Source organism: Varanus komodoensis, unplaced genomic scaffold (genome assembly GCF_004798865.1).
Source record: "Varanus komodoensis strain SLA01 unplaced genomic scaffold, ASM479886v1 scaffold6_4, whole genome shotgun sequence".
In the NCBI taxonomy this organism is placed as follows: domain Eukaryota; kingdom Metazoa; phylum Chordata; class Lepidosauria; order Squamata; family Varanidae; genus Varanus; species Varanus komodoensis.
In genome coordinates, this window is record NW_025336347.1 from 915564 (window position 1) to 942372 (window position 26809).

General features: G+C 43.0%; 1 protein-coding gene across 4 annotated transcripts in view; it reads left to right on the plus strand.

Annotated features, from left to right (window-relative positions):
• The first annotated feature begins 1737 nt into the window (after positions 1-1737).
• The window catches only part of SSUH2 (ssu-2 homolog), a 33424-nt gene continuing 8352 nt past the window's right edge, over positions 1738-26809 (plus strand). For 2 of the 4 annotated variants that reach the window (XM_044452115.1, XM_044452117.1), the window contains exons 1-7: positions 1738-2385; positions 5182-5275; positions 8256-8385; positions 10875-10935; positions 16335-16459; positions 17012-17074; positions 18564-18664. In XM_044452115.1, coding sequence (XP_044308050.1) covers positions 2274-2385; positions 5182-5275; positions 8256-8385; positions 10875-10935; positions 16335-16459; positions 17012-17074; positions 18564-18664 — 686 coding nt within the window. In that variant the 5' untranslated portion in view covers positions 1738-2273. Of the gene's footprint in view, positions 2386-5181; positions 5276-7125; positions 7226-8255; positions 8386-10874; positions 10936-16334; positions 16460-17011; positions 17075-18563; positions 18665-23210; positions 23304-26809 lie in introns of those variants that run through there. The other 2 variants (XM_044452119.1, XM_044452118.1) reach the window with 2 other exon arrangements.

Genomic DNA, 26809 nt, shown 5'->3' on the forward strand with positions numbered 1-26809 from the left:
TTCAGAAGAAAGGGCTACTTAATCACATTGATGGATGGTGGCATCAAGGCTCTTTTTTCTAATGCTAGGGTTGTGCACTCTTAGCAAATGGCATTTTCTGGAGCTTCCACATACATATTCTTGGACAGCCTTCCAAAATGCCAAAAGCACACTCTGCTGTGATAGTTAAGAGGGGCATTGTTTCTGAATTAACAATCATGAACACCTATTGTTATAGCTCAGCAAGGGCCATATTTTTAGAAGAGCACATAAAGAAAGAAACATCTGGTGTCCTCAGATTAGTTCTAGACTACTTTTAAACCCCCTGTGGCGTTTAAAAGACAATGTGAATTACCACAATGGTTGCTACTAAAAATAAAGTCTGGAACTATAGAATGCAGAGCACTCTCAGGAGTGTAAGTTTATTTTTTATGCATTTGCAAACATTAATAACTCATCGAAGGCTTCATGCACATTACTGATATATTAACATCCCAGTTTGAAGAACTGTCCTTTATACATGAAGTTCTCATCTTTCCTAGCTAAATAACTGGGCACAGAGATGGTACCCATGTTTTGTTTTGCTCACCTACATGGTATAGCTCTTTTCTTAGCTCCGAATAACATTTCATTTTGTTCTGAAAACAAAATGCGGAGTGCCTCCAGGGTAATGCTTGCTTTCTTTTTAAATACACCCCACCTGCATTTTCTCTGCATAGTGTTACCAACGCTATAAGCATGTTGCATGTGAAATGTTTGTCTGCCTGTTTGCTTATTTATTACATTTCTGTACTTCCTATTAGTCAATGATTTCTGTGTACTTCACAAGACAAAGCTTAAAACCATAAATAACATAAATATAATGGAAAAGTGTAAGTTTAATACTGAATAAAACTGAAAAAATAACCAAGATAAAAGCCGTCAGAGGGCCAAACATCTAAAACCACATTAACACAAATCTGAAAACTGAAAATCTCAAAAGTAGAAGTGGAAGAGGTATTTAGGATACAGTCAGAGCTGCCAGCACGTGCTTGTAGTGACCTCTGTTGAGACCTGACAAGTTTCTTGCGCCTTTTGATCTTTATTCAAGTAAGGAGTGCTTTCCTACAACTTCGACTGATCCATCAGCTGCGTCCTTACCTGGATGAGCACTCCCTGGCAACAGTGATACATGCTCTGGTAACTTCCTGCTTGGATTACTGTAACACGATCTATGTGGGGCTGCCCTTGAAAACGGTCCGGATTCCCCAGCTGGTACAGAACAGAGCTGCCAGGCTGCTGACGGGGACCGGCCATTACTCTCACATAACGCCGGTCCTCCATCAGCTCCACTGGCTCCCAGTTGAAGTCCGGGCCCAATTCAAGGTGCTGGTTTTAACCTATAAAGCCCTGAACGGCTTGGGACCAGGATACCTGGAGGAGCGCCTCTTCCCTTACACGCCCTCACGCCCCTTATGACCTGTGGGAGAGGCTTTCCTCTGGAAGCCCTCTTTAAAGGAGATAAAAAGAACAACTATCTGGAGCAGGGCCTTCTCTGCGGTGGTGCCCAGGTTATGGAATGCGCTCCCTGGAGAGGTGCGCCTGGCACTGAGTCTATATTCCTTTCGGCGCCAGGTTAAAACCTTTTCATTTAATTGCTATTTTAAAAATCAATTTTATAATTAGCAGTTGCTTTTTTGTTTTTATATAATTTTACTGTTACTGCTTTATTGTTTTAATTCTATGTTGTAAGCTGTCCTGAGATGCTGAGGCATGAGGGGACGGCATATAAAAGTTTTAAATAAATAAATAAATATTCACTTCCTTAAGATTGTTGTAATGAGGCAAAGTATCAATGTCAGAAATGTTTTTTTGGTTTTGCAGCTCACATATCACATATGCCTTGGACTTAGCTTCTTAGGTAAGTTACGTTTCTTTGAGCATCTCCTCCTTGACTTCTGGAAAATGAATATTTTCCATGAAGCAAGCAGGTGAGAATAAAGGCTAGTGAGACTACAAGAAAAGTAAGAACCTAAGCAAGATGAGCAGATAGGGGCAAGCACTGAAACTTCCTCTCTAGTTCTCAAGTCCAAACTCCAGAGGTAGAAATCATGCATCATCCTCACTTCTAATTCTGACAAATAAGCAGGTACGTGTAAACTGGCCTCAAACGGCTGGACATGGAAACACTGATGTTAGTCTTAGGCTTTTTTAAAAAACTAACTTCTACATTTGTATAATCTACATTATCTTCTTACAGGTGATTTCTGCTCTGACTATATGATGTCACATGATGGCTTAACTAAATATTGTTTATGTCTAAAGCAGCTACCCTGGATTTAGAATCAGTGCCTGGAAGTCCTTTGGATACCCTTGCAGATGTGCTAGAACCATTGGGTCATTATGAGTGGACTTTTCGAGAGCCCAGTAAGTGAACATTGCCAATGTGTCCTTACCAGTTCTCATTCTATTGCTGCCAGACAAAGATATCTAATGGTACCAAGTGATATATTGTAAAGCCTACACACTGATTTCCACAGTCTGTTTCCACATTCTGTTTGCTTGTGATGCTCCAAAGCTGCTTGGATGAATCCAGCAGTGTTCATCCATGCATGCAGGGTGGCTGCTTGTGGAATAGGAGTGCTGCATCCTTTCCTTCACATCGCATCCTTCTCCATGCTGTCCAAGTCCCCCCTTGAGATCACCTGTGATATAGCGCTATTATTAAGCCCTATAAGTCATTGTAAAGCAGTAATATAGAAATCTAGACATAGAAACAGAGTGGGTCAGAAGTGACCTTCCGGGCCATCTAGTCTGCCCCCCAGCTCTGCTCATGACATGCCTACCATGTGCATGTCCAGCCAATCCTTGAACACCCTCACTGATGGGCCTCAACTACCTCCCCATGGAAGCTCATTCCATACCCAGGGGTCCTAACTGTCAGGAAATACTTCCTGGCATCCAAATTGAACTTATTAGGTCTCAAGTCTTTACTTTCAAGTCCAAGTTGAGTCTCAAGTCATTGCAAGAAATGTTTGAGTCACGTCTCAAGAGCCAGCCCATCCTCCCGCTGCCCCTGTCCCCTTGGAACTCCCTCCCATTGCCTCCCTTGTGTGAAAAAGAAGAACTGAGCCTTGCCTTCCTCCTTTGCTGTGCTTGGTGCCTGCCTTCCAGCCTGTCATCGATGCCTTCTGCTGAGATTGCCCCAGGTTATCCTGCCGCACATTGGATGCGGGTGGCAAGCCCTGGAGCAACTTGGAAGTCTTGAGTCAGGTCGAGGCACTTGCTCTTTGCTCCAGAGTCGAGTCTAAGTCAAGTTGTTCAAGATTCCTGAAGGAACATCTCCCTCCTTATATGCCCTCATGCCCCTTAAGATCTGCCGGAGAGGCCCTGCTCCGGGAACCCTCCTTGAAGGAGGTAAAGAGGATGTCTACTCAGAGTAGGGCCTTCTTTGCAGTGGTGCCCAGATTGTGGAATGCGCTCCCCAGAGAGGTTTGCCTGGTGCCGAGCCTATACTCTTTTTGGCGCCAGGTGAAAACCTTTTTATTCGAACGTCATTTTAAGACTTAGGTATTTTAGAAGTCCAGTTAACAGTCACTTTCTCTCTCTCCCTCTCTCTCTCTCTGGAATGTGATTTATTCATTTTTAATTCTGACTGTATTTTTATTAGTGTTGATTGTATTTATTATGATTATTTATTTATTATTGTCTATTGTATGATTGGTTTTTTTATTATTGTTGTTCATTTTAAACTTGTAAGCCGTCCCGAGATGCTGCCGTGAAGGATGGGATACAAATGTTTTATTAAATTAAAATTAAAATTAAATTAAAGTTGCTGACTCAATTTGAGTTGGACTTGGGAGTGAGGTGCTTGACTTGAGCCCCAGTGCTGTTGTGAAGCCATACATCCTGCTTATAGTATTATGGGACTGGGATACAACTGAAATCAGTGGATGAAAACCAGAGCAGTGAGTCATTGGCCCAAGCTTTAGGACACCTTGTGTTGATTTTCACGCTGAAAAAGTGTTAAGCAATTGAAGTCAATAGAGTGTAAGTGGAACAATAAGCTAACAAATCAATAGTAACTATAACCCAGCCTTCCCCAACCTAATTCCCTCCAAATGTCTCAGGTTACAACCTCCATAATCTTGACCATTGGCTATAATAGCTGCAGCTGATGGAAATTTAAGTCCAAAATATCTTAAGGGCACCAGGCTGGTGAAAGCTGCTTTAAATCATGACCAGCATTTAATATATGAGTCATCTTCACCTTAGAAGTGTGGAGACACTGTGCAAAATATCAAATTAAATTGTTTTATTGAAAGTAAGAAGGAAAACTCATTGAGTGGGCTGAGACAGAACAATAAGTCACATTCATGGGTTGACCCATGGGTTGTTGCTGAAATGTGGGTCCCTTTGCTGTCTGAAACAAGCCAAAATAAGACACCATGCCAACACCTCCCACAGTTCATAACTCAGCGAGAAGCTATGGGCCCTCTTCATGGATTGTTCACGGCTAACAAATCATGGATTGTTAGTACAGCTGGGTTTGGACAATATGGTAACCTAAGTCTCAACCCACATTCAAACCATACCCAACCCCTGAGTATGGGTTATCATGTTGCCTGAACTGAGCCATTATTTCTGTCTACATATTACTGCACTTAATCCACTGGGAAGGATTAAGCCAGTGAAGGATTAAAGACAGAAACACAGCAATAGGAGAAGATGTCACCATATCTGAGTGTTGTCCTGTTCAAAGTTGGAATGTTTGATCAACACCTATTAAGAGTGCCATCTAATGCACCCTCAGTGCACATAAGTTTCCAACCTTGGAGGCTTCTGTGTATGCAGTACACAAAGGATGCCTTGGTTATCCAGCAGAGAACTCAACATGCTAGATCCTTTGTTCAGCAGATTTATAAATGGCTATCAGCCATAAGTATGAGCTAAAGGTAATACTGCCATTTCCAGACATTGGACATCCTTGCCAGCTAGGTGCTGAATATTAGCAGTGGCGTTAATGTTAAATTAATCTTTCATTCCCTGTTTGCTTCTGGAACATTTAGCTGGAAAATCCTAACTACAGACTGTTCAATGAAAACACTTCTTATTTTGAAAAGAGCCATAAAAGATTTTCCTTTCACCTTTTCCATGTTATTCTTATTCCTGCTTCACTAATGTCAGGAAATTATTGAAAATGAAGACTAATTTCTCTTTCAGTGCTTCACTCAGGCAGGAAAAAAATAATTCCACCTCCAGAGATGACACGAAAGTTCAGTGAACAGAGAAACAGCCCTGTCTTTCTGGAAAGCAGGTAAGACTTGTTTTTTATATCACAGAGTTTACTTGATCAGGTCTGAGCACAGGTAAGAATGGTCTCCCAAAGAGGATGTTCCTTGTGTCCTCACGCTGAATCCCACAAACTGTTGCTTCAGTGCAATGGGTTCATGTTTTTATATGGGAGAATTTTGTTTGACTGAATATCTAGCAGAACATAAACTGCTTATGTCGAAAAAGAAAAAATAGCTACGGGGCACTATGCCACTGCTCTAAATCTTGTTTCAATAATTTGAATGACAAGACTTGTTAAAGAGCAGCAAAAGCTTTGGCTTGTCTTCTACAAAAGAACTTTTATTTTATTTTTATTTATTTATTTATTTATTAATTAAAACATTTCTATGCCGCCCCTTGCCGAAGCCTCGGGGCGGCTTACAACATCAAATAAAATACACAATACATTAAAACAATAACAATTAAAATATATACAGTAGAATAAAATAAGCCGCCCTGGCCAAATAAAATTCAATAATATTAACATTTAAAATGCTGCTTAAATAAAAAGGTCTTCGCCTGGCGCCAAAAAACAAATAACGACGGCGCCAGGCGGACCTCTCTGGGGAGCACATTCCATAACTTAGGCGCCACCGCTGAGAAAGCCCTCCTCCGAGTAGCCACCCTCCTAATTTCCTTCACTGAGGGCTCCCGGAGGAGGGCCTCTCCCGCTGATCTTTCTGAACTAAACCATCCATGCAAGGAGAAAGGAAAAAAGGAAGCAGTGAATAATTTGTCCATCTAGCCCCAAACTAAGCTTTTTTTTTTTTTTACACGAAGCTATTCATTCACTGTGTCTCCTTTCGGTTTAATTGAAGACCAGAAATCCAAGCACAAGTTTTCCTTTCCTGCTTTTCTGCTGTATAACCTCTAGGTGGCAGTGTGCTATAGACCATCACAACTGCACAAGTAGGAAGACACATTTTCTTTTACTTTGACGAATAATGCTGTATTTTTCCTGTTTTAAAAAGAACTTGGGAAAGTGCTTCTAGTAAACACATATGACTCTGGAGAGTCGTGATGCTGTATGCAGGACATACAAAAAACCATGAGTGAGGAACCATGAGTGCACAATATATGGCTCTTGCAGAAAAGCTCTGAAAGAAGGAACCTTCCTCGAAAGAAAAAAATACTGTGGGGAAGTTCTGCTCCAACATTGGCTGAGAGCTAGATAGCTCCACTGGCTCATGGATGTTGATGGTAGAGTCAGACTGCATGCCCATCACTGCAGTGGGGCCTAAATGCAGACCTGCCCCCATTATTTGCAGGGTGTGTCCTTCAAGAAGGAGGCGTTTCACTGTGGCCTGGCTCTGCCAAAGCACCTCACTGTAGATTTGCAGGTACTTGGGAAGAAACAAAACTACCTGCATCAAAGATGATACACAGACTATTGAACACAACAGTGAAATGTGGATGCAGCATATAAAGAAGGGAAAGAAAGCTCCCCTCCCCTTCTCTTTAGCTTGTTGGTCTCCGGAATGCTCAGGGGCCTCCAAAGGTTCTTGGGTGAGGGATCTGCCCATTCCTTTCCCAAACCTGAGAATCTGCCTATTGCCATGGATTTTCTACAGTTCCTCTTGCCCACAGTAGCCGAGTCTGTCATTATGCATACAAGCGCCCACTCCCCCTTCTGGGAAGGAAGCTGTTTCAGTTAGGCAAACAGCTCTGCTCTCAGCATGGTGACAGCCCTTATCTGCAGAATGACTGGGGAAGGCAGCCTCAACGCAATCTTCTCTGGTTATCTTCCCAGCAAGCTAAAGGCCGGAAGGCCTTGGCACCACATGGACAGGGGCACTGTGATGGCTTTTGGGCCCTGGAAATGTTCGCCACGGTACCTGCAGATCCTCAGTCAACTCCTTGCCATTCTTCTGGCGCAGCCGCTACGATGCAGGGGGGCAGTGATCGCACTGATGGCACCATCACGAGGGTCGAGGTGACGTCAAGAATTGTCCGGCCATTCATGGCTATTTGGACACGCCCTGTCTTTTTTTATAGCATGGAATGAAGTTGTGCCATGCTAAATAGATGTAACAAACCATATTTCCCTCTCATATAAAGCTGAAACAAACCCAACCTGCTCTGAGTAAATTACAGAAATGTGATGACAGTCTTTATTTTCACCTGCTTTGCTGATAGCTCTCATCTATCCTGCTTTGGTAATTGCTTCACATCAGGGCTTAATTTTAGTCAGCCTCATCTGTGGAGCGGGAGGGCTCAGGGCAGGAGCGCCTGCTTTGCCTGAAGCAAGTTCTGAGTTCAGTCCTGGCATCTCCGGTCCAAAGGGTCAGTGGGAGGTGACGCTGCTGCTTCTCTGGATAGACAACACAGGGCAAAATGGACATGTGGTTTGGCCTGGTTTAAGAAACCACTTTTGTTCCTCTCTGAAAGCTGGGTGCAGTTTTTGCGTGTAAGAGGGTCTCATGGGCACTTCCTGTTTTTTTGGTTTTCTTGAATGAGAATTGTTTGATTCAACATGAAGAGCCCGAGGGAGAAACAAAGCTTGTGGGACAGGTCATGTGGGGACACAGTGAATGCAAAAGCAAAAGCCATTAACCACAGTGGGTGGTGTTGAAAACAGCCTACATGCTCTGGGCAGCAATCAGAAGGTGGACTTGCTATTTGCCAGACTTCGCACAGAGCGATAATAAAGAAAGCATAACTTTTCATAGAATTGCATTGTCTCCACCTGTTTTCTTTCAGGAACTTCTGTCTCCTCCTCCTCCTCCTCCCTACTACTATTATTATTGCTATTACATTTCTATACTGCCCCATAGCTGAAGATCTCTGGGTGTTTACAAAGATCACTGACAGATTATTTAAAGGGAGGAATTTCTGAATAAACGATCAAGTGTGTGTGTGTATGACTGATTGTGGCAAAGCATTTTGGAGTTCTGCACCCCTGTAAGCATTCGTCATTCACATATGCTTTAGAAATGACGGTGTGCTGTGCTATTCATCTTTAGGATCCCGAAGATGACATGCAACGTGGCCAGGGATGCGCTGCTTGGCTTTGTCGATTCCAAGTGCTGCTATGGCAACAGAGCGGCAGGAGAGCTAGTCATTCAGGAACTGAAGCAGCAAACACTGTACCGAGTGAGTATCCCCAGAAGATGGGTATCCAACCGGTGCAAATTAGACAAAGTGAGGAGTGTGAAATCCACGCCGATAGTTCAGTATTCAAATCCTTTGACTGATTTCAGTGGCTCAGATGTGAAGAGAGGTCACGGATCTCAAGCATGCTGCGGGTGGGAACTCAGGCTGTACCTGAAATCCCTCCTCCCTGATATCTATTGTGCAGTGACAGGTTGTGGACATTCGGATATTCACTCTGCATTGTTCTAAGGCATTCCTCTTTTTCATACCTTCACACACCCAAGAGCTAAGTCCTTGTAACAGATATAGTTTTATTTATTTATTCATTTATTTATTTAGGGAACTTCTATGCCACCCCATTCTCTGAAGCTTCGGGGCGGCTCACAATCAAAAATAAATAACATAAAACAATATAATTTAACAGTATAAATTAAGTCACCCTGGCCAAAGAATAAAACAAATAAATAATATTAACAATTAAAATAACGTTTGAATAAAAAGGTCTTCGCCTGGTGCCGAAAAACAAATAACGACAGCGCCAGGCGGACCTCTCTGGGGAGCGCATTCCATAGATTGGGCGCCACCACAGAGAAAGCCCTCTTCCAGGTACTCACCCTCCTAATCTCATTCACGGAGGGTTCCCATAGTTGTATATGCTTGATTCCTGGTAAATAGAGGCAGCGACTGAGCATGCTGGACTCCTCATGTCACAAATTATCACAAGCATTTTAAAGATGACACTAATACCTGATACCTTATGAAATGTTAATAACAGCAACACCATGGGTGGCCCACCTGCTGAAAATCATGTTCAGACAAATTCCATTTATGCAAATAGTATTACCTGTACCTGCCATTTATCCAAGCAGATGTGAAATGCTAGCAAAGAATGAAATGGGAAACAGCAAGCCATACCAGTGGCTTACTGCAGTCACGTACTGGAAACGTGGATTGCAAATATGTGAACACTGAGAGTTCAGAGTCAAAGTTCAATTCACATGACTCTTCCAAGAGCTGGTTCATTAGTGTAAATGTCTTACATACTTTTTGGTAATGTTTATTGGATCCAGTTTGAATCCAATCTCAAATTTGAATCCAATCTCAAATTTCTACTGGTTAGAACCTTTCCATGATAACTGGTCAGTCCTAGGGCCAAATTTGCAACAATCTTGCTTTGCCTTTCAGTTACCAATCCCATTTCCTCTTATATTCCTTCTTCTTGATTGGAACACCAATGGGTGTACTTTGTTCAAATTCATTCACAGCGTGGAGAGGAGCAGGTCTTGACAGGCACGGCATCACCCGGAGGAATCCTGGGGCTGTTTCTGGAGTCTCGGCACTTCAGCAGGGCTCACTAACATGAGCACTGCAGAGGGCTCCTTGTACCTGTTGGATGGGTCTGGGAAATTACCATTTTAAGCATCCCACAGTGCTTTGCAACCCCTTATATAGCACTGCCCCAGGCACTGTGGAAAACTGATGTGGCAGCTTCCCAGGCTCTTCCTGCTGCCCCACCCCACCCCAAGGGCTCCCGAAAAGGCTCAACTACTTTGCATTTTGCTCAGTAGTGGGACTCATGCTTGGAGCCAGACCTAATCCTTTCAACTGAAAGGCAAAAAAACAAATACTCATAAAATCATGATATATTACTGCATGGAATTCTAAACTTTTTGGATATTTTCTCAATAGCTAAAATTACCAACTTTGTATGGTTTATAAGGTAACAGAAATAGATATTCAAAAGATGGCTATATTTACGATGTTCTGGAATAATAATCAGAAATATTATCATGTTCCAATAATGATAATGTCATCGTGTTCCATTTAGAGCAAGTTTCTGAGAAAATCAAATTGACTGCATTCCAGAAAATTCTGTATCTTTATGAGCTAGACTGTGATGGGGAAATGAGGCATTTATCGTGTACTTGTCATTCCTTGCTCATGGTTATTTTTACTTTCCTTAAAATGATGTTATGAAGCTCGTTTCACTTTTGTGCCAAAAGAACACTTTTAATGAGATGTCTTCTTTGTGTGGGGGAGTGATATTATTTGAAAAATGAAGGAAAAACTTGTTTTGACTTGTGTATTTGTGCTATCCTGCTATTACACAGTGCCACCTAGAGGTTATCTAGCAGAAAAGCAGGAGAGGAGATGCTCTTGGTGAAGTGCATGGATCTCAAATATGTAACTTACTTGGAAATAGCTAAAGCACAATAGCAGTCCTGTGTAGAAAAGACCAGAAGAACATAAGGAAAGGAAGAGTGAGGAAGCTGGGAAATGCAGTCAAGGAGAGGGCTGAAGATCACCCCAATTCCTAATTGCTTTTACAAGGTGTAGGATGGTGTGGTCTCCAGTCTCTAACATTGTTTTCCTGCAATAGCCTCAGGCAATTCTGCTAGCTGACTAGGGCTTAAGGCAAGCAGGTATATTCAATTTTCAGCATCACTTTCCATAAAAAGCATTTGGTAACAAGATTTCTTTTTTTGCAGTATCGACTGGAGACCTTTAATGAAACAAGGTTGTGTGAATGGACTTTTGAACCTTATACCAGTAAGTGATTCCAAAAGTAATTGGTTTAGATTGTAATTAAGTCACTTCAATCCAAAACGTAGCATTCATTTTTGTTTAATTCAGTTCAAAATATAATTCGGGGCACAGCAACTGAATACAAACAACAACAAGAAAAAGAATTGTCAGTATGCTATTGTTCCATTGTGCATATTAAACAGAACGTACAAAGGTACTTAGGGCTGATTATTTCTGACAATCCAAATGTATTGTCGAAATGTTGTGTGTAACTTTACTTCATTTGTCAAAAAGTCATGCTCAGTCCTGAACCCTGAGATCTCTAGCTTTTGTTTTGCATTTTGTCATGGTGAGTTAGGATAACAGGCATATATGGAGAACTGATTCCCTATAGCATCTGTCCATGAAACCCAGATAATTTATTGAAAAGTGCTATCAAAAATCTGAACCATTAGCTAGCAAATGCCAAACCAATAATCACTGAACTGGGCTAGATCTAATAAATACTGGTCATTTAGAGTAGTCGCATTTAAATGATTCAGAATTAAGTTAGTTGTTGTGATCCTAATTTAAATCCTATTCATTTCATATGTAGAGATGGGACAACTCCACATATGAATACAGCTTGATCCCAACCTAAGCATGTGCCTGCCAAAGGAACATCTGAATCATAATAGATTTGCTTTAACTCTAACCATTCAAATGCAGCAAATTCAATAGTGTCAGCATCTGCTTAGAACAGTTTTGTATGTAGAATTTGTGCTGTATTGCCTCAGAGTACTGAAGCACTGAATAGAATCTTTTGCTGATTCTTGCACAAGCTTTTGCAATTGCCTAAGGCAGCACATGGCCTGCCTTTCGGAGAAACTTTGTTAGCCAAGTAGCAGAGGCTATAGGTTAGCTTTCCTCAACATGCTGCCTTTTAGATGCTTAAGACTACAATATGCGGAATTTATGACCGATCCCCAGGGTATCTGGGACTCATGGCAGTTAAAGTCCATAACATCTGGGGGAACATCAAGTTGGGGGAGGCTGTTAGCAATTCATCACGCAAACTCTTTGCCATTCTCTTACCCTCTTTTCATCCTCTCTGCATTCCATACTTATAGGCCTCAAAGGAGGAAGCCCATTTAATGGCACTCTTAATAATTTTCAGTACACAATCAATTGTTGATTGTTGGCTTAAATTCCTAATATTCTATTTAGCCCACTTTTTGTATATTGGAACATGTATATTTCTTGTTTGATGAGCATGTGCAAAACCCTGGCTGGCTATCAGGCAGTAAATACTGAAATTAAAATAACTTGCTTCAGTGATAGACAGGTGAAATGCTGGCCAAACATTATCACATGTTCACAACATTTACATAAACAGCACGGGGTTGGCTGAATGTCCTACTTTAAAAGCAAAAGGAATAAATTCTACAAGGGCCTTGAACCATCTTTCTCTGTATCTTACCTCCCCCAGTCAATTTCTCCAGCGATATTTGTCTGTTCCCAAAAAGGATCTTGTTTTCTCTGAATGCAGCTATCCATTCTGGGGAATTAGATGGAATCAGACAAGCCAAAGGTTATAACAATTCCAAAATCACCAGTGCCTCCACATGCAATTTCATATGTTACCCTAATTGCAGAATGAGAGTCTTACCTCTGAAACAGAAGGCTTATTTAACTTTTAAGAAAATTGTCAGGGCTTGCTTTGTACATCATATATGCCTTCAAATGTCCACCAGATTGTCAGGTTGGGTTTTCTACGTTGAGTCAACAAAGAAAGGTTCCCAGCTACTGTATAAGAAGGCTACTCCTTTGGGTTATCCTTGGCATAGTCACAACAGACCTTAAAGAGTAAAAAGAAGGTTGTTTGGACTGTCAGTATCACAGAGGTGAAATATAATAGTTTTCCCAGAAAAGTAATAAGCTCCTACCAAAGTGATTGGCATGACCTATTGTATGAAACAGCTGCAGGCTGCTGGAGAGAATACAGTGGCTTAAACACTCTCTTCCTTAGTGCTATTTCGCCTTCCCTACTCCAATTTTCTGAAGGCTTTTCTGAAGGCTGAAAACAGCCATTCACCGTTTTATTACAATTTGGGGAGAAAAACCCCAACACTCCTCTGGGACTAGGACTTGTTGCGATATGAGAAATATTCCTGTGGCTCTCACAGATTTCAGCCGGACAGCCCTAGGAAGAGTGAATTCGCCTTTGCTCTAGAGAAGAGAAACACTTTACTCAAAGGAACAAGCCAGATAATTGCTGCACAATCCAGTAGCAACTTATACAACCTGAACGTTATTTCTGCATATTGACATCAATGGTCAGCCAGACAAATGTAACACAATATGGAAAAAGATGCATGGCTATTTCAGTTTATGAATCTTGTATGAAGTTAACTTTGATATATTAATACATGTAATAATCAAAAATCTGAAATCTGGGACTATGTGCACACAAAGTATCCAATTTTGAAGGTGTTCACATAATAAAATAATTCTGTCATTCTCTCTATAAACAAACAAAATGGAGTGTTCTGGGGAAGTCCAAAAGATGTTGACATATATGTGTCATTAGCACAATCCTCTAATAAAAGGCCAACTTGGAAAATGCCATTTTTAGAACCGCACGTATATGACAGAAGGAAGAAAATGTACCGCCTGAGGATTCCATCTTTCTCTTTGGCTACTGTGCCCCAGGCATATTCCACACACAAAAGGCAGTAACTTTTCAACCACCATCTATCCCATATGAACCCTGGAGGAAGAGGCTGAGATGGAAGGTACACAGCCCTCATTAAGGTTCTCTCAGCTTCCTTAAAGATACTATGGGTCATCCTTCACAGATGGCAGCCCTCTGTTTGAAAACACTCTCTGTTATAAAGGCTTATCCCTGTCCAAGTCCAGTTAATGTCCACAAGAAGATTATTGATGTTACCATCAAAAGGCCGCACCTGGAAAGCAAATTGAGTGGGCCCATGGGTCACCTGGCCCAGTGACATGTGCTCTATGTGACTTCAATCAAAGCTTGGGGACTATAACGTTCTTTTTTTGTCCAAGCGTCTGGTTTATTACAACACTTACTGATGTAAGGCATATATGCAATGCATTGGGTTGCAGGCATCGCTCTGAACCTTTAGGCTTACAGAGTTTATATTGCAGGAGAGCTGTAGTTCAAAAATAGACCAGCTTTTGGGAAGGGACTAGATTTATAAGAATTTTGTTTCTTCTTGCACAATATGCTGATAGGCCTGGTTCACAAACTGGAATGTGAGTAGGAGAAAGTGTTTTCCAAATCTTTTTGCAAATTCTCACACTGATGCCCACCCTTGAAAAATACACAAATATGCACATTTTAACAAGAAAATGTGCATTATTGTACAGCTATAAAATGCATAATTTCATGGTTTAGTCTGTGTGAGAATTCATGCAACTTTAGAAATTGGGACAAGTGTCCATTTGGCACCATCTTCCCATTGACATCAAATGAATAATGATGGGAAATGTGAGTGCAAACTGAAGCAAGAGGACCATGAAAGGTCATCGGAGAATCTGGCTGAATGAGCTTGATGAGCTTGTTGGCTCATCAGGAGGCCAACAGAGCCTCCCATAACATTGCCACTGTGGACCAAAATACCTCCTCTGGTGCCACTTTCAAAACCTCAGATGCATTAGAAGGTCTGTTTGAACTGCTTCAGAAACTGCCAGCCGTTTATTCAGCTTAAACATGTTATCCTAGGTGTTTGGTCGCCATGCACCTGCGGCTTCTGATACTCCTTCTTTGTTTCTGGCCTTTTAGTAGTTGCACCTAAGCCTGTAACTTAGCTTTACAATAAGCTCAGAGCTGTGAATGATATTGTTATATGTTATCTCTTGAGATTCTATGCAGCACTGGAGATGGTAGAATTGTGTGCATATTATAAAATTGGAAATGCTAGTGATTTATAACAGCTGATGTTTGCTATTCCACCTGATTCTGTTTGGCACAGAAGAGGATTTTTGAGCATGGTTATTTAGGGCAAGCTGGGAGTTCTATGACTTCCCTTCTGTCTAAACATGCATAGGATTGCAGCCTTAATTTAGTTTCTTTGAGTAGTTTGCTCTGTGCATGTGTAAACATTTTTTTCTTCTCTCTCTCTCTCTCTCTTAATTTTTTTTTCTATTTATACATGATATGTTAATTTATTCAATGCTGAACTTGCTGTTTTGTTAGTTTTGTGTTTATTTAATTTTTATAATACATTGAAGTTGTTATTTGTATTGATGCCCTTCCCTTCCCTTCCCTAATTTCATATGGTGTAAGAGAAAAAGCAGCCATTGTTTTTACACTTGCATCTTTGCAAATTTCGTGCAAATCTCTTTTCCTTTTCAGTGATGTATTTTCTAATTTTGGGTGATTATTCATGGCTATCCAAGTATCCTGCAATGAATAATGAACTCGAAGAGGGCCAATAAAATGTTTAATTCTCTATTTCCCTCGTACCACTTTCCTTGCTCCTCCCCTGCCTGCACATGGGATTCCTGTTTCCTCTAGCCTTTATTTTCCTGCTCATTCCCACAGCCGGCCATTCCCACAATGGGCAGAGGTGCACCCAAGGCATGGAGCAAGCTGCCACTGCGGTGGCAATTCGTGTCGCTGCCGTGCCTCACATCACGTAGTTTATCCAGTCGGCCAGGTGTGGGGCACCTGCGAGAGGGTAGGACGGAGGCCCTGCCTTTGACATCCCAGTTCTGCTCTTGCAGAAACTTGGCGCTGAGGCTCCAGATAATTCTGTACTCCTCTCCCCAGCATTGGGAGAGCATGGGATTGTGACCCAGGTAACTAAAGGATTAGGAGACGCTCTCAATGTTGTTAAAGCCGGCAGACCAGGCGAGTGCATCCTCACTGTGAGGATCAAGGGGTCATTGACCCCTTCCCCTTAATTTTCCTTGCATTGGCTGCCATGGCTGTTGACTGGGAGCTAAGAGAGCATCTGCCATCAAAAACCACCATCTCACATCTCAATCTGCTAAGGAGAAGCCTGGCGCATCTCCTACACCTTCCTCTGATCCCCAGGCTAAGGTAACACATTTGCACATGGATGACCTTTTTTTGTTTAGTCACAAAGTCATGCCTGACCCATCGTGACCCCATGGACAACATTCCTCCAGGCCCTGCTCTCCTCCACCATCCCCGGAGTCCACCCAAGCCCACACCAACTGCTTCAGTGACTCCATGTCGCCACCTCATCCTCCGCCATCTCCTCCTCCTTTTGCCATCAATTGTTCCCAGCATCAGGGTCTTCTCCAGGGAGTTGCTCCATATGCTACAATATTTTGTGGCAGGTCACACTTGTGTGATTCATGACAGCATCTAGAGTTGAGATTCTGCGTGGACTGGATTATGCTTCCTGTGTACGAAATGGTCACAGTTACTTGCTTCTTCCCATCAGATGTTGCGGTAGATGGCCCACAAAATGGTTCATGCCCTCAACCATGGGATATTAAGGTCCAGAGACCACAGATGTTTCAGGAAGACACAAAGAAGTTCCGTGTACCACACTCTTCTTCAGTCAAGGTAATGTATTTATTGGTTGTTTGAAAACTTATCCCAGACACCCTTAGTTTTCAAATGGTACTGGGCAGATTGCTTAAACTTTTTGTAATGGTAGTGCAAGTACTGAAGTACTTTTTGTTGAGAGTCTCAGTAATATACTCAAACATACAGGGACATTTTGCATCATGCACAAGTAAATTAAACATTGTGAATCACAATGAAACAAGTATAAAATAGTACAAAAGAAAACATCTGAAAGGAAAATAGTGCCAAAGACCAAACATCAAATGACCTAAAAGTGCCATGTGAGCCTCTCTGGGGAGAACATTCTGCAAACAGGGTGCCACCACTGAAGAGGCCATCTTTCTTGTAGCTGCGTAGTTTGCCTCATTTGGTGAGAGGGCTCGGAAGAGGACTCTGGATGATGACTGTACTATCCAAGACAGGAAGTTCTGTCTTCTAGGGGAAGATTCTCCTTCATGTAAACTGGCCATTTAGGGATCTAGAGGTTAACATTTAATTGCTGGAGATGCTTGGCAGAAACTTAACTGTGTGTACCTTTGTATATTTCAGGAATGTCATAAGTGCCATGGGCGTGGACGATACAAATGTGGTGGGTGCCATGGCGGAGGACAAGTAAGTACCGGCCATGCCTGCTTCATTTCAGGTCCTCCTATCTTTCCCACTGATGTGGAATCGTGCTCACTTACTGGTCAACAATGCTGTTTAAAAGTTTAATGTTGTGATGTATAGAGTTAAAATTGAAAGCCTGTTTCTAAGGTTTCATTCTTAGAACAACGAGTCGTATGATCATAGGCTAATGTTTTGGGGGGTGGACTCACATATGCCCCACAACACACCCAGTACTCTACACCTAGAATATGTCACATGAGGAAGATGGAAAGTAGGAACCATCTAGGGCCAAAGCAGACATGACTTTAAATCCACGTCTTTCTCGGTTTTCAGCTTTGCTCTCAAGTAGGTGCAGGGGTCCTCACTCTTAAAATCTCCCACCCCTACCCCATGGCCTCACTCTGGATCAGGGCCCTTGTGCATAACACTAGGGAGAGAAAAAAAGAACACATGGCTGCTAGATACGGATTGAGAGTTGTGTCCGTTTTCAGTGAGCTCCATGGCTGACTGGGAACCAAACCCAGATCTCCTGAGTCCCAGCCCAGCACTCTTAACTATCACCCCACAGATAGGGAATGTTATTACTGGGGAAACGGGGCATTAGAATCATGACATATTACACTGGGGCACCTGTACCTAGATACAGCAGGATCTTTCTGAAACGTGTGTTGAATGAAATACTTGCAGCATTATTGGGAAATCCAAAAAATTACTGAAACATGTGTTCTCACAAGATGCAAGTCTTCATATGTGTGGACAGGAGCTCCCTTCATTTCTTGTTTAATGCTAAGGGAAGCTGTCATCTGGATAGAGCCTTAGCTAATGTAGAAGTTGCTCAAGTAGACGAAGTCCATTCAGGGCTTGATAGGTCAAAACTAGCACATGATGAGATATGGGAGCCCAGCAATAAGCAACTGTAATGAATAACAGCTGGTGACTTGACATCCTGGGAGGAATTTCCTACTGACCCTGAGCAGCAATCCAAGGGGCAGAAAAAGGGAAGTGTTTCCTTCTGTCTGGAGGCAGGTAGTAGTGGGAAGAGGTGACAGTTTGGGACCGTGTCTGCCTACTGATTGGCTGAGAGGTCTCGCGGTCACCGGAGTCTGCCCCAGGGAGGATAGCCAGTCAGCAGTTGTGCACTGGCAAGGTGCACTGCTAAATGGTCCAGAGCCTGCTGCCAACTCCTTAGGGCAGCCAATAGGCGACGTGCTTCCTCCTCCTTTTTGATGGTCTGGGAGCAGGCAGCTCCTGCCAGCACATCACCTCTTAGCTGCCAGTGGTAAATCTGAGCTCAAATGTCTCTTTGTCTAATTACTTCGTTAACATAACTGAATCCATATACCAATGTAAGGAAAATGAATGCCATGTATATAAAAAAGTACCCATGCTGTTTTGGAAAATGGTATGCTCAGGCAGGCAGGAGTCTTTTAAAACGTTTTGGAAAAAACGGTTACTTCTAGAATTGGGTGATACATTATTTGTGTCCCTGCAGATGCGGTGTGTTACATGCAGTGGAGTCAAGCATAAAGCCAAAGCGAAACATCTGAAGCATCAGAAAAGGTGCCCGATGTGTTCAGGCAGTGGACGCAAAAGGTGAGGTGCTCAGGAATGGAGCTGGTTATTTAATTTTTCCAAACGGTAGCCGCCATCACCACCACCATCGCCATCCATTTTATTTCAATAGTTGAATGCCTCTGGCCAGTTTGCAACAATTTATCGAGGTACAATAATAAAAAACAGATACAAAAAATACAGATACAATAAAACACAGTGTGGAATTCCAATATACTCAATTTAAAACAGATCAAACATTGAAAATAGTTTGGTTAAGAACTAGTCCTGATTTCAAACAACTGGGATATCCCGTCCTCTGCCACTGAATGCCTGAGAGCAGACGTGGGTGCCAGGCAGGTGACAGTGGGAAGAGCATTCCAAACCTGGGGGGAAGCCACTGAGAAGGTCTGTACCTTGTTGCCTGTTTTCGGGCTTATCTTGGAGGTGGCTATTGAAGTAAAGCTCCTGGTACAGATCTTAGAGTCTTGAAGAGAGGCATTCTGTCAGGTATGGCATTCCAAGCCTTTAGGGCTTTTTAGGTTAAAACCGGCACCTGGACCTGCCCTGGTACAGGCAGTCCATGCAAGCAGGTCAGAGATGATATTTGGACCTTCTAGTTTCAAGTATGAACCTGGCTGCCACATTTTGCACAGGTTACAGCATGTGAAGTCTTCATGGGCTGCCCCATGCACCGTGCATTGCAGTCATCCAGTTTAGCAATTACTAGATCATCGATTACTGAAGCCAGGCTGTTCCTGTCCAGATAGGAATGCTGGAACTGGTAAAAGGCAATCTGCGCCTCCGCCCCAAGGCAAATATTCAGGCCCTAAACATTCAGGGAACGAATGGCCCACCAAGGCTCTGTTTGCTATCGGTGGGGGAAGCTGCAGGGCATCCTCAGGAGTGGATGCAGAGGAGAAGAGCCCCATTGTCCTTGGCTCTCACCTGTTAGCTCACACAGCAGGCTCACCTCTCCAGTGAGATACTTGAAGGGAGTTGTCAGAAACAAGCACTCGGTGCTCCTCCCAGTTTCCTTTAAGGTGCCAGCGAATGCTCTAGAAGGCCACAGGTTGCTCATCTTGGCTGCAGAGAATGCCAAAGTCCTACGTGTATTTAGGGGCTCTATGGACATTGCTTTACTAGATCATCTCTGCCAACACCAGGGAAATATTATTTTGTATCCAGGGAGGCTTAATATAAAATAACTTGGCTTTATTGTCCATCTAAATTTATAAACCATGGATTGAAGGAGAAACATGCATGGTATTTTAAAATAAATTCTCTTCGAGTGTAGTCCAGTGGGATACCTGTAGCCATCCAAACTTAGAGGATTCCAGGCATTCTGTGCAGATGCTGTCTTCAGCCATTTGATTGCTTTGTTAGAATACAATCACAGGCATGCTCAGACAGAGAAATGTCCTGTAACACTGGCCGGGGAGTGCTGTAGGATTTTTTCCCGTCCAAATATACATAGGCTTAGAGGTTTTCTTTACTGCAAAGGTGCTGCTGTATTTGTTTTGTTCTAAAACTCCTGCTGTCCCTCACTATCGGCTATGTTGGCTAGGACTGAGGAGAGCTGTTGGCCAAAAGTCCTGGAGGGCCACAAGGTATCCATTTTTGCTCTACAGTGGTTGCTTCATTAGCAGAGCTGTGGTCCAAGGACATTGCTTTAATGTCATGCTGCAACACTTCTAGAAACTCCACAGCATTGACACGTAGTGGCGGTGAATTATAGGCAAGAATCAAATGTGAAATCAGCAGCATCACTTCTCTGAATAGCTTTAAGGACAGGCTTCTTGCTCTTGGAGCCTGAGCGGCTTGCGTATCTAGTCTGGGCAAAAAGCAAGATGGTTTGTGGACTGGAGGCATGGATCTGCCATTGCAGAGGTATTGGAGTGCATCTGGCCAGTCACCCTGATACCTTGCATGGAGAAAGGCAGGGTATTAATGGACACCATTGGAGCCATGCAGGCCAAAAAGGTGAAACAAAAGAGAAAAGAGAAAGATGTAAGTTTGTCTCTTCCCACAAAAGTCTGCTTTGGAGAAGAGGGGCAAACTTTTATCAGTTCAATACCTAATAATAATACAACACTAACAAGCCAACTCAAACTTAATTACAGAATTAATGCATTTCCAGTCCACTGAGGTCTATAGCCCTCAATTATCAATGGGCGATGTCTTTTTAAGTCACATCTGTACAGCATAACCTTTCTCTCTGATAATAATCCCTTATTAAAAAGGAAATCTTGAACTCCACCTAACAGCATAGCAATGCCTGCATTGCTTTCACTATGCACATTATAGCCATATTATTGTTATTGTTACTACTTTGCATTCATATCCTGGCCCTTTTCCTCTTACGTGGAACCCAGTGTGGCTCACATGGCTCCATATTATCCTTGCAACAACAGCCCTGTGAGGTAAGCTGGGCTGAGAGCCTGTGAAGGGCCCAAAGTTACCCAGTGAACTTCATGGCTGAGTGGTCCTCAGTCCATCACTGCTCTCAATGAGCCACACGGGCCCTTGAAGGAAGGAGGGTGAGCAGCTTGGGCAGCTGCAACCAGCACCTGCTCAACAGGAGGTTGGATGCCAAGACTCTCGGAATGACTTGAGCTGCAGGTTTTTCCTGCAAAGTTTCGATCCACATCTGACATTTTCGCATTCAAGGTTGTGTGCCTCTTAGAGAACTCCTGTCCTTTTGCTTCTCCAGCTGCTAAACGAGTTGACTTTACAGTGATCTTCGAGTGATGCTTGCATGCCCAGCCCTGGGGAGGGGCCATTCTTTTAGATGGTTTTATTCCGCTCCATTAAGCTTAAAATAACAGAGGTTGCATTGCGGTATAATTGTGGCAATAATTTAAACACGGGGATCTGTTGGGGCTAACAATGTCTCAAAGTACTTTAATAAATCAGCAGCTAATTGCCGCTAATCTGCGTCATGTTGGTGCAATCCAAATTTGCCAAGAATAAACATATGCCTTCTACATCTGTTGGAGGCAGAATTATACTTTCCTTGAAAGGGTCACCTAGTCTTCTATAGTTGTGAAGGGAAATAGACATACAGATGTCTTTTAATTTCCTTCACTGACATCTTTGTTTCCAAACAATCTTTGTGCTGCTAGTGCAGATCGGGCCATTCAGACAACTCTCTGTTGAATCAGAGAGTTAATTAAGAAGTACATGTCCTAAACATTTACCTCGGTAGCCAAGGTGGCACAGAATGGACCCAAAATAACTGCAGGGGAGCAATACTGTGGGTGTTTAGACTGAAAATCAGGGTGCATTATGCCCCCTAAGATAAAACCCCATGGTGCAATTCTTTCCATGCTGGCTGAGGCCGCAAAGGGGGGAGGGACTATACCTTTGGGATGGGGAGGGGGCTGGAGCTTCTGGGGGGCAAGGGCAAGACACCACCAAATCCCATTGGAGCCTCAGCCTTCCTCTTTGTGAGAGGGGGAAAAACATCTGGATGGGCAGATCTAAATGTTTCTGAGGGTGAGAGAGGCATGGAGACATGCTTGCTTGGATGCTCACAACCTTCAACCTGAGAAGGTTCTGGGCAGCTGCATAGAACTCGAGGCTCTTCATATGCTCTCTCTCCACATCTCTTTTTCCCTTTGGAAGGATCTTCTCTTCTCTTTCTCTCTCTGGCTAAGGATATCATCCTACTCAAGTTTTGTCAGAAAAAAGCACGGCTATCTGGGGCATGCAGGAAGCTGTAGGCCTTTCATTGGTCAAATTATGCTTTAAATGCCCTCTGTCTTGGAGTGAGAAGGATGGCTGCAGGGATTGCTCAGGCTCCGAACTGGAAAGTGAAGCAGATCGAGGGGGAGTTGGGGAGGATGGGCCTTGCTGAGACACTGAGATGAGGGAAGTGGATGCTCTTATCTCCAGGCCAGACTCCTCAGGGGGAAGGCAGGCTGAGGAGCCAGAGGGCAGGGACTCTGAGAATGAGTGCTTCTCAAACACAGACCAGGAAGCCCCGGCTCTTGACCCCGTGATGAGGTCTCAGCAGGGACAGGCACCCAATGAGACGATTGGCACATGGAGAAGAGGCGTGCCTGCTTTCAGAGAGCGCCTCCCGGAGGAATGTTCCTGGAAGTGAATACTAGATTGGGTTGAACAAACCACTCTGTGCATGCTCAGAGATTTGTTCTGGTGATTTGTACTTTTGGGTCAATAAAGAATGCTTTGCAAGGGAAGTGGTCTGTGGCTTTTCAGTGCTTGAAGGAGGAAACCTTGATACCTTTGATATGCAACAAAGTCATAAATCATGACTTCCATTTGGATGTTTTTCTGGGAACCTGATGGTACCCACTGTGCCACTCGATTATCAACCTGCATAGATGGTTAAAGAAGGTGTATATACGGTTATCATTCTTCTGGTTTCTTCGACGCGGGCTACAAATCTGCCACATTCATGTGTAGGTATACTTCAGTAGCCATTCAAGTAACAACATTCCTCCTATATTTTGTACTTAGCTTTTCAGAGTTGTCCCCCTGCAACTCACTGCTATTTAGCATGGAGAAAACTGCATTTAGAATATGCTAGTAAATGCCCACCCTTCCATTTTACATTTCAAAGGTGCAACACTTGTTCTGGAAGAGGCAACAAAAGCTGTACGACTTGCCAAGGCGAGAAAAAGTTGCTTCACTTCCTTCAACTGATCATAACTTGGTATGTGATCTTGTCGCTGTTGCCATTCCAGGGCTGGCAATGAATCGCCACGACTACCGAAGACTCTTATAAGGCCAGATTCCTCCTTAATAAGGGTTTTTCTACAGAAGGCTGTAGCTGCTTTGTGTAAAATGCAAACTTCCTAGCCATTATACATAGTCTAGTATATGAAATTGGACCAAGGATCCAAATACATACGCACTTGAAGGTGTCACCTGTTCAAATATTAAAAGGGTTGCAAGGGGCAAGTGCATTATTTTAAACCCCATGCACATCAGCAAGTCTTAAAGACTGTTCCAGTGCAAAATTTATCTGTGTATTAACCTCAAAAAGAGGCAGCTGTTAGACATTGTTGAAGCATATATTTTAAAAAGAAGCATTAACTGCCTTGCACTGCCAGCAATTAGCCAAATTAAACCATTCCTTATTAAAGAGACCTTGAGGGGGTCAATAGACATGAACAAATGCTGAATTAGAAGCAGCCCAAGATCTACAGACTTGACAGGGAGGTGCCAAAGCAGGGGCCCACTGAGCAGACAGTCTGTAGCGGTGCCCACAGGTGGTTCTGCTCAAGGGGTCCCGAGAAGGCTGGGGGCAAGTGTTCTACGTGGCCCCCTGGTATAGCACAACAGCCCAAATGCACAAGTGAAAGGGGGCTTTTCTTCTCCTCTTACAAGTAATAACTGAAGGGAAACTAGATTGTCATCTAAAGAACCATTAAGCAGCCACAAGAAGGAATGACGAATGCAGAAGAACATCTCGTGTGGAACATCTCAAATAGCCAATAAGCTCCCACCTTCTCCCCTGTAGGAGACTGGAGACAGCAGGTCTTTTTTCATGCTTCTCTCCTCATAATTAGGGAACACCTGGAGGGAAGCCACACCGTAACCACCAGCCCTGGCCCTGATTTTTGCCCTGGCCCTGATCTCTGAAGACTGGCCTGAATGGAAGGCAGGGGCTATGAGAAGAGGGTTCTGCCAGGGACAGATCCATGCACACGAATGGATGCAGTTATTCATTTCTTTATTAATGTTCTGCCTTTCTTCCTGTTGCAAGAGGGTCAAAGTGGCTTACGTGGCCCCCTCCTCTCCAATTCTATCCTCACAGCAACCCTGTGAGGTAAGTTAGGCTGAGAGTCGACGAGCGTCGCATACTCACCTCATGAGCTTCATGGCTGAGTGAGGACTTGCACCTGGGTCCCCCTAGTCCCAGTCTAGCACTCTCACCACTGCACTACACTGGCTCTTAGTGCACATTTGTGGACAGGGAGACAGGTACACACCTGTAATGCCCGTGACCTGTACTTCGGGCTTTTAAGTCTGCTTTACTATTTTGATTTTATAGAAACTTAGGAGTTCTTTCAGTAAGCTTTACTGAAGTTGGGGGAAGCTGCTAAAGGTAAAAGCACAATAAAGCATTTCTTGATTGATTGAGTGTATCTTAAATCCTTTAACATTCTGGATAGGGTCATATGCTCTTCACTTCTTACGAAATAATATCTGTCCATGTACTAAAAAGCTCATAATGCAAAAGGTTGCTTGTGTGGTGCCTTGTTAAGGATTTTCCACTTCAGTTTTCTAGACAGAAGCCTAGTGAAAAATATTTGCAATTCAAATTTCTGTAAACAACATTTGAATCCAGTTGTGGCTTGAAAATTTGAAGGCAGCTAAAGTTTTGTGGGCATGAGTTTGATTCAAGATAATTAAACTTCTAAAAGATTCAGTGGAATGGGAATTGAAGGGAATTAGCCTGGCTGGCCACTGTGGGGAACAGGATGTTGCACTCCGTGTGCCTTTGGCCTGATCCAGCAGGGCCCTTCTTCTTTTCTTATCTACGACAATTCACAGCTTTATCTCTTTTTCTTAGGGAGCATTTCTTGAAAAATAAATCAGATAGGTCTGAAGGTCTTCTGAGTTACTCCCCAAATCAGCCATAGATTGGCAATATTTTAGGAATCCCATGGGAGATTTTTCTGTTCGTAGAAACTGCCGACAAAGACACCAGCACCACAATTCTGAATTGACCCCTAATCCTGATCTGAGGCACCCTCTTCCAACATTGCTTTAGGCAAGACCAGCACAAGCGAGAACGTCAGTCCATGCTCCTTTTAGGAATACCATCCCCGCTTTCCTGCAGATCTGTCTCCTGGTGTTTTCATCCAACTGTTATGCCCACTAAATATTTTAACCCCCCTCTCCCAAGCCTGCTAATCCTTTTTTCTACGAATAATGTTATTTTGGCATCAGACGGACTAGCAAGTGAAAACTTGTGTTTCCTGTTGCTCTACGTTTCTGTGAGGAGCTCTGTGTGACTTTCTGCCAGCCCTGGTGTCTTTCAGATATTTTGGGCTTCGATCCCAATGGTCCCAGCCTGAGAACATGAGGTCAGGCACATGGGGAGTTCCAGTCTAAGACATCTGGAGGAAAGCACGTCCCGGAAGTCTGTGTGATGTCATGCGCTGCTTTCTTAGATGGCAAGATTGCCATATAACTGCAATGAAAAAAACGTTTCTTTTCATCTTCAGACAGAGTTTCTTTCTTTGGATGTTCTCTGCATGAGGCATTTATTCCACAGCCTAGCTGAAGCTGCTTCTTCCATTTTCACTGCAGGGGGAAGAAAGTGCCCTTTCACATGATTTCTTGCCCCCATAGGGGTTTAATTTCTCTGCCTTCTTATACGTTTTACTAAACAACCACAATGTGGTGTTGCCACACAAAGCAGCTGCAAAAAACTCACAGCCATTTTTTGCACTGCCTGGTGCCCCAGGAGATAATGTTGTGCTTTCTTTGTTCTAAAAGAAGCTGTGAAAATGGCTGACAAAACACGAGAGAGGTCCTGGAGGAAAGGCTGAGATAACATGATGATGTTGTGAAAAGGACCTGCAAACTTCCATGAGTGAAGGACCATAAGGGCACAATAAATGTCTCGTGCAGAGATGTTTGGTTTGTGTTCTATAAGGTGAGCACAAATGCTTTGCAGGCCTAACAGAACCGTTTCCTAAAGAGTGCCTTACCCTGACCTTAGAATCTTCCTCAGCTACACCTCCTTAACATTCCTCCTTCGGCTATTTTTAGCCATACCGACACAAGAGAGGCAAGAGAACTCTGAAGTCATCTTGATACACTAGAAGTTGTACATAGAATTCAAAGCAATATTCTGGCAGGAGTAACTCTCTGAAAATGTTTTGGATGTTAATCAATAGACACGCATGTTTTCCCTAATAGAACAGTACAAGTTACAGTGGAAAACTTGTTCAAGAAAAAGGGGAAGGTGATAAACATCGCCTTCTTTTCCAGGACCATCACATTGGTCCAATGATTCAAGGACCCTCAAGGACCTTGAAGTCAAGGATTTCACCACAAGGAACTTCAAGTGATGGGAAGGCAGATTATGGATCTCCATTTTGTCTAGTTTGGCTGCGAAATTCTCTTTATCCAGTAGAGAAGTCTCTGTTTCCCTATTATTATTATTATTATTATTATTATTATTATTATTATTATTATTAT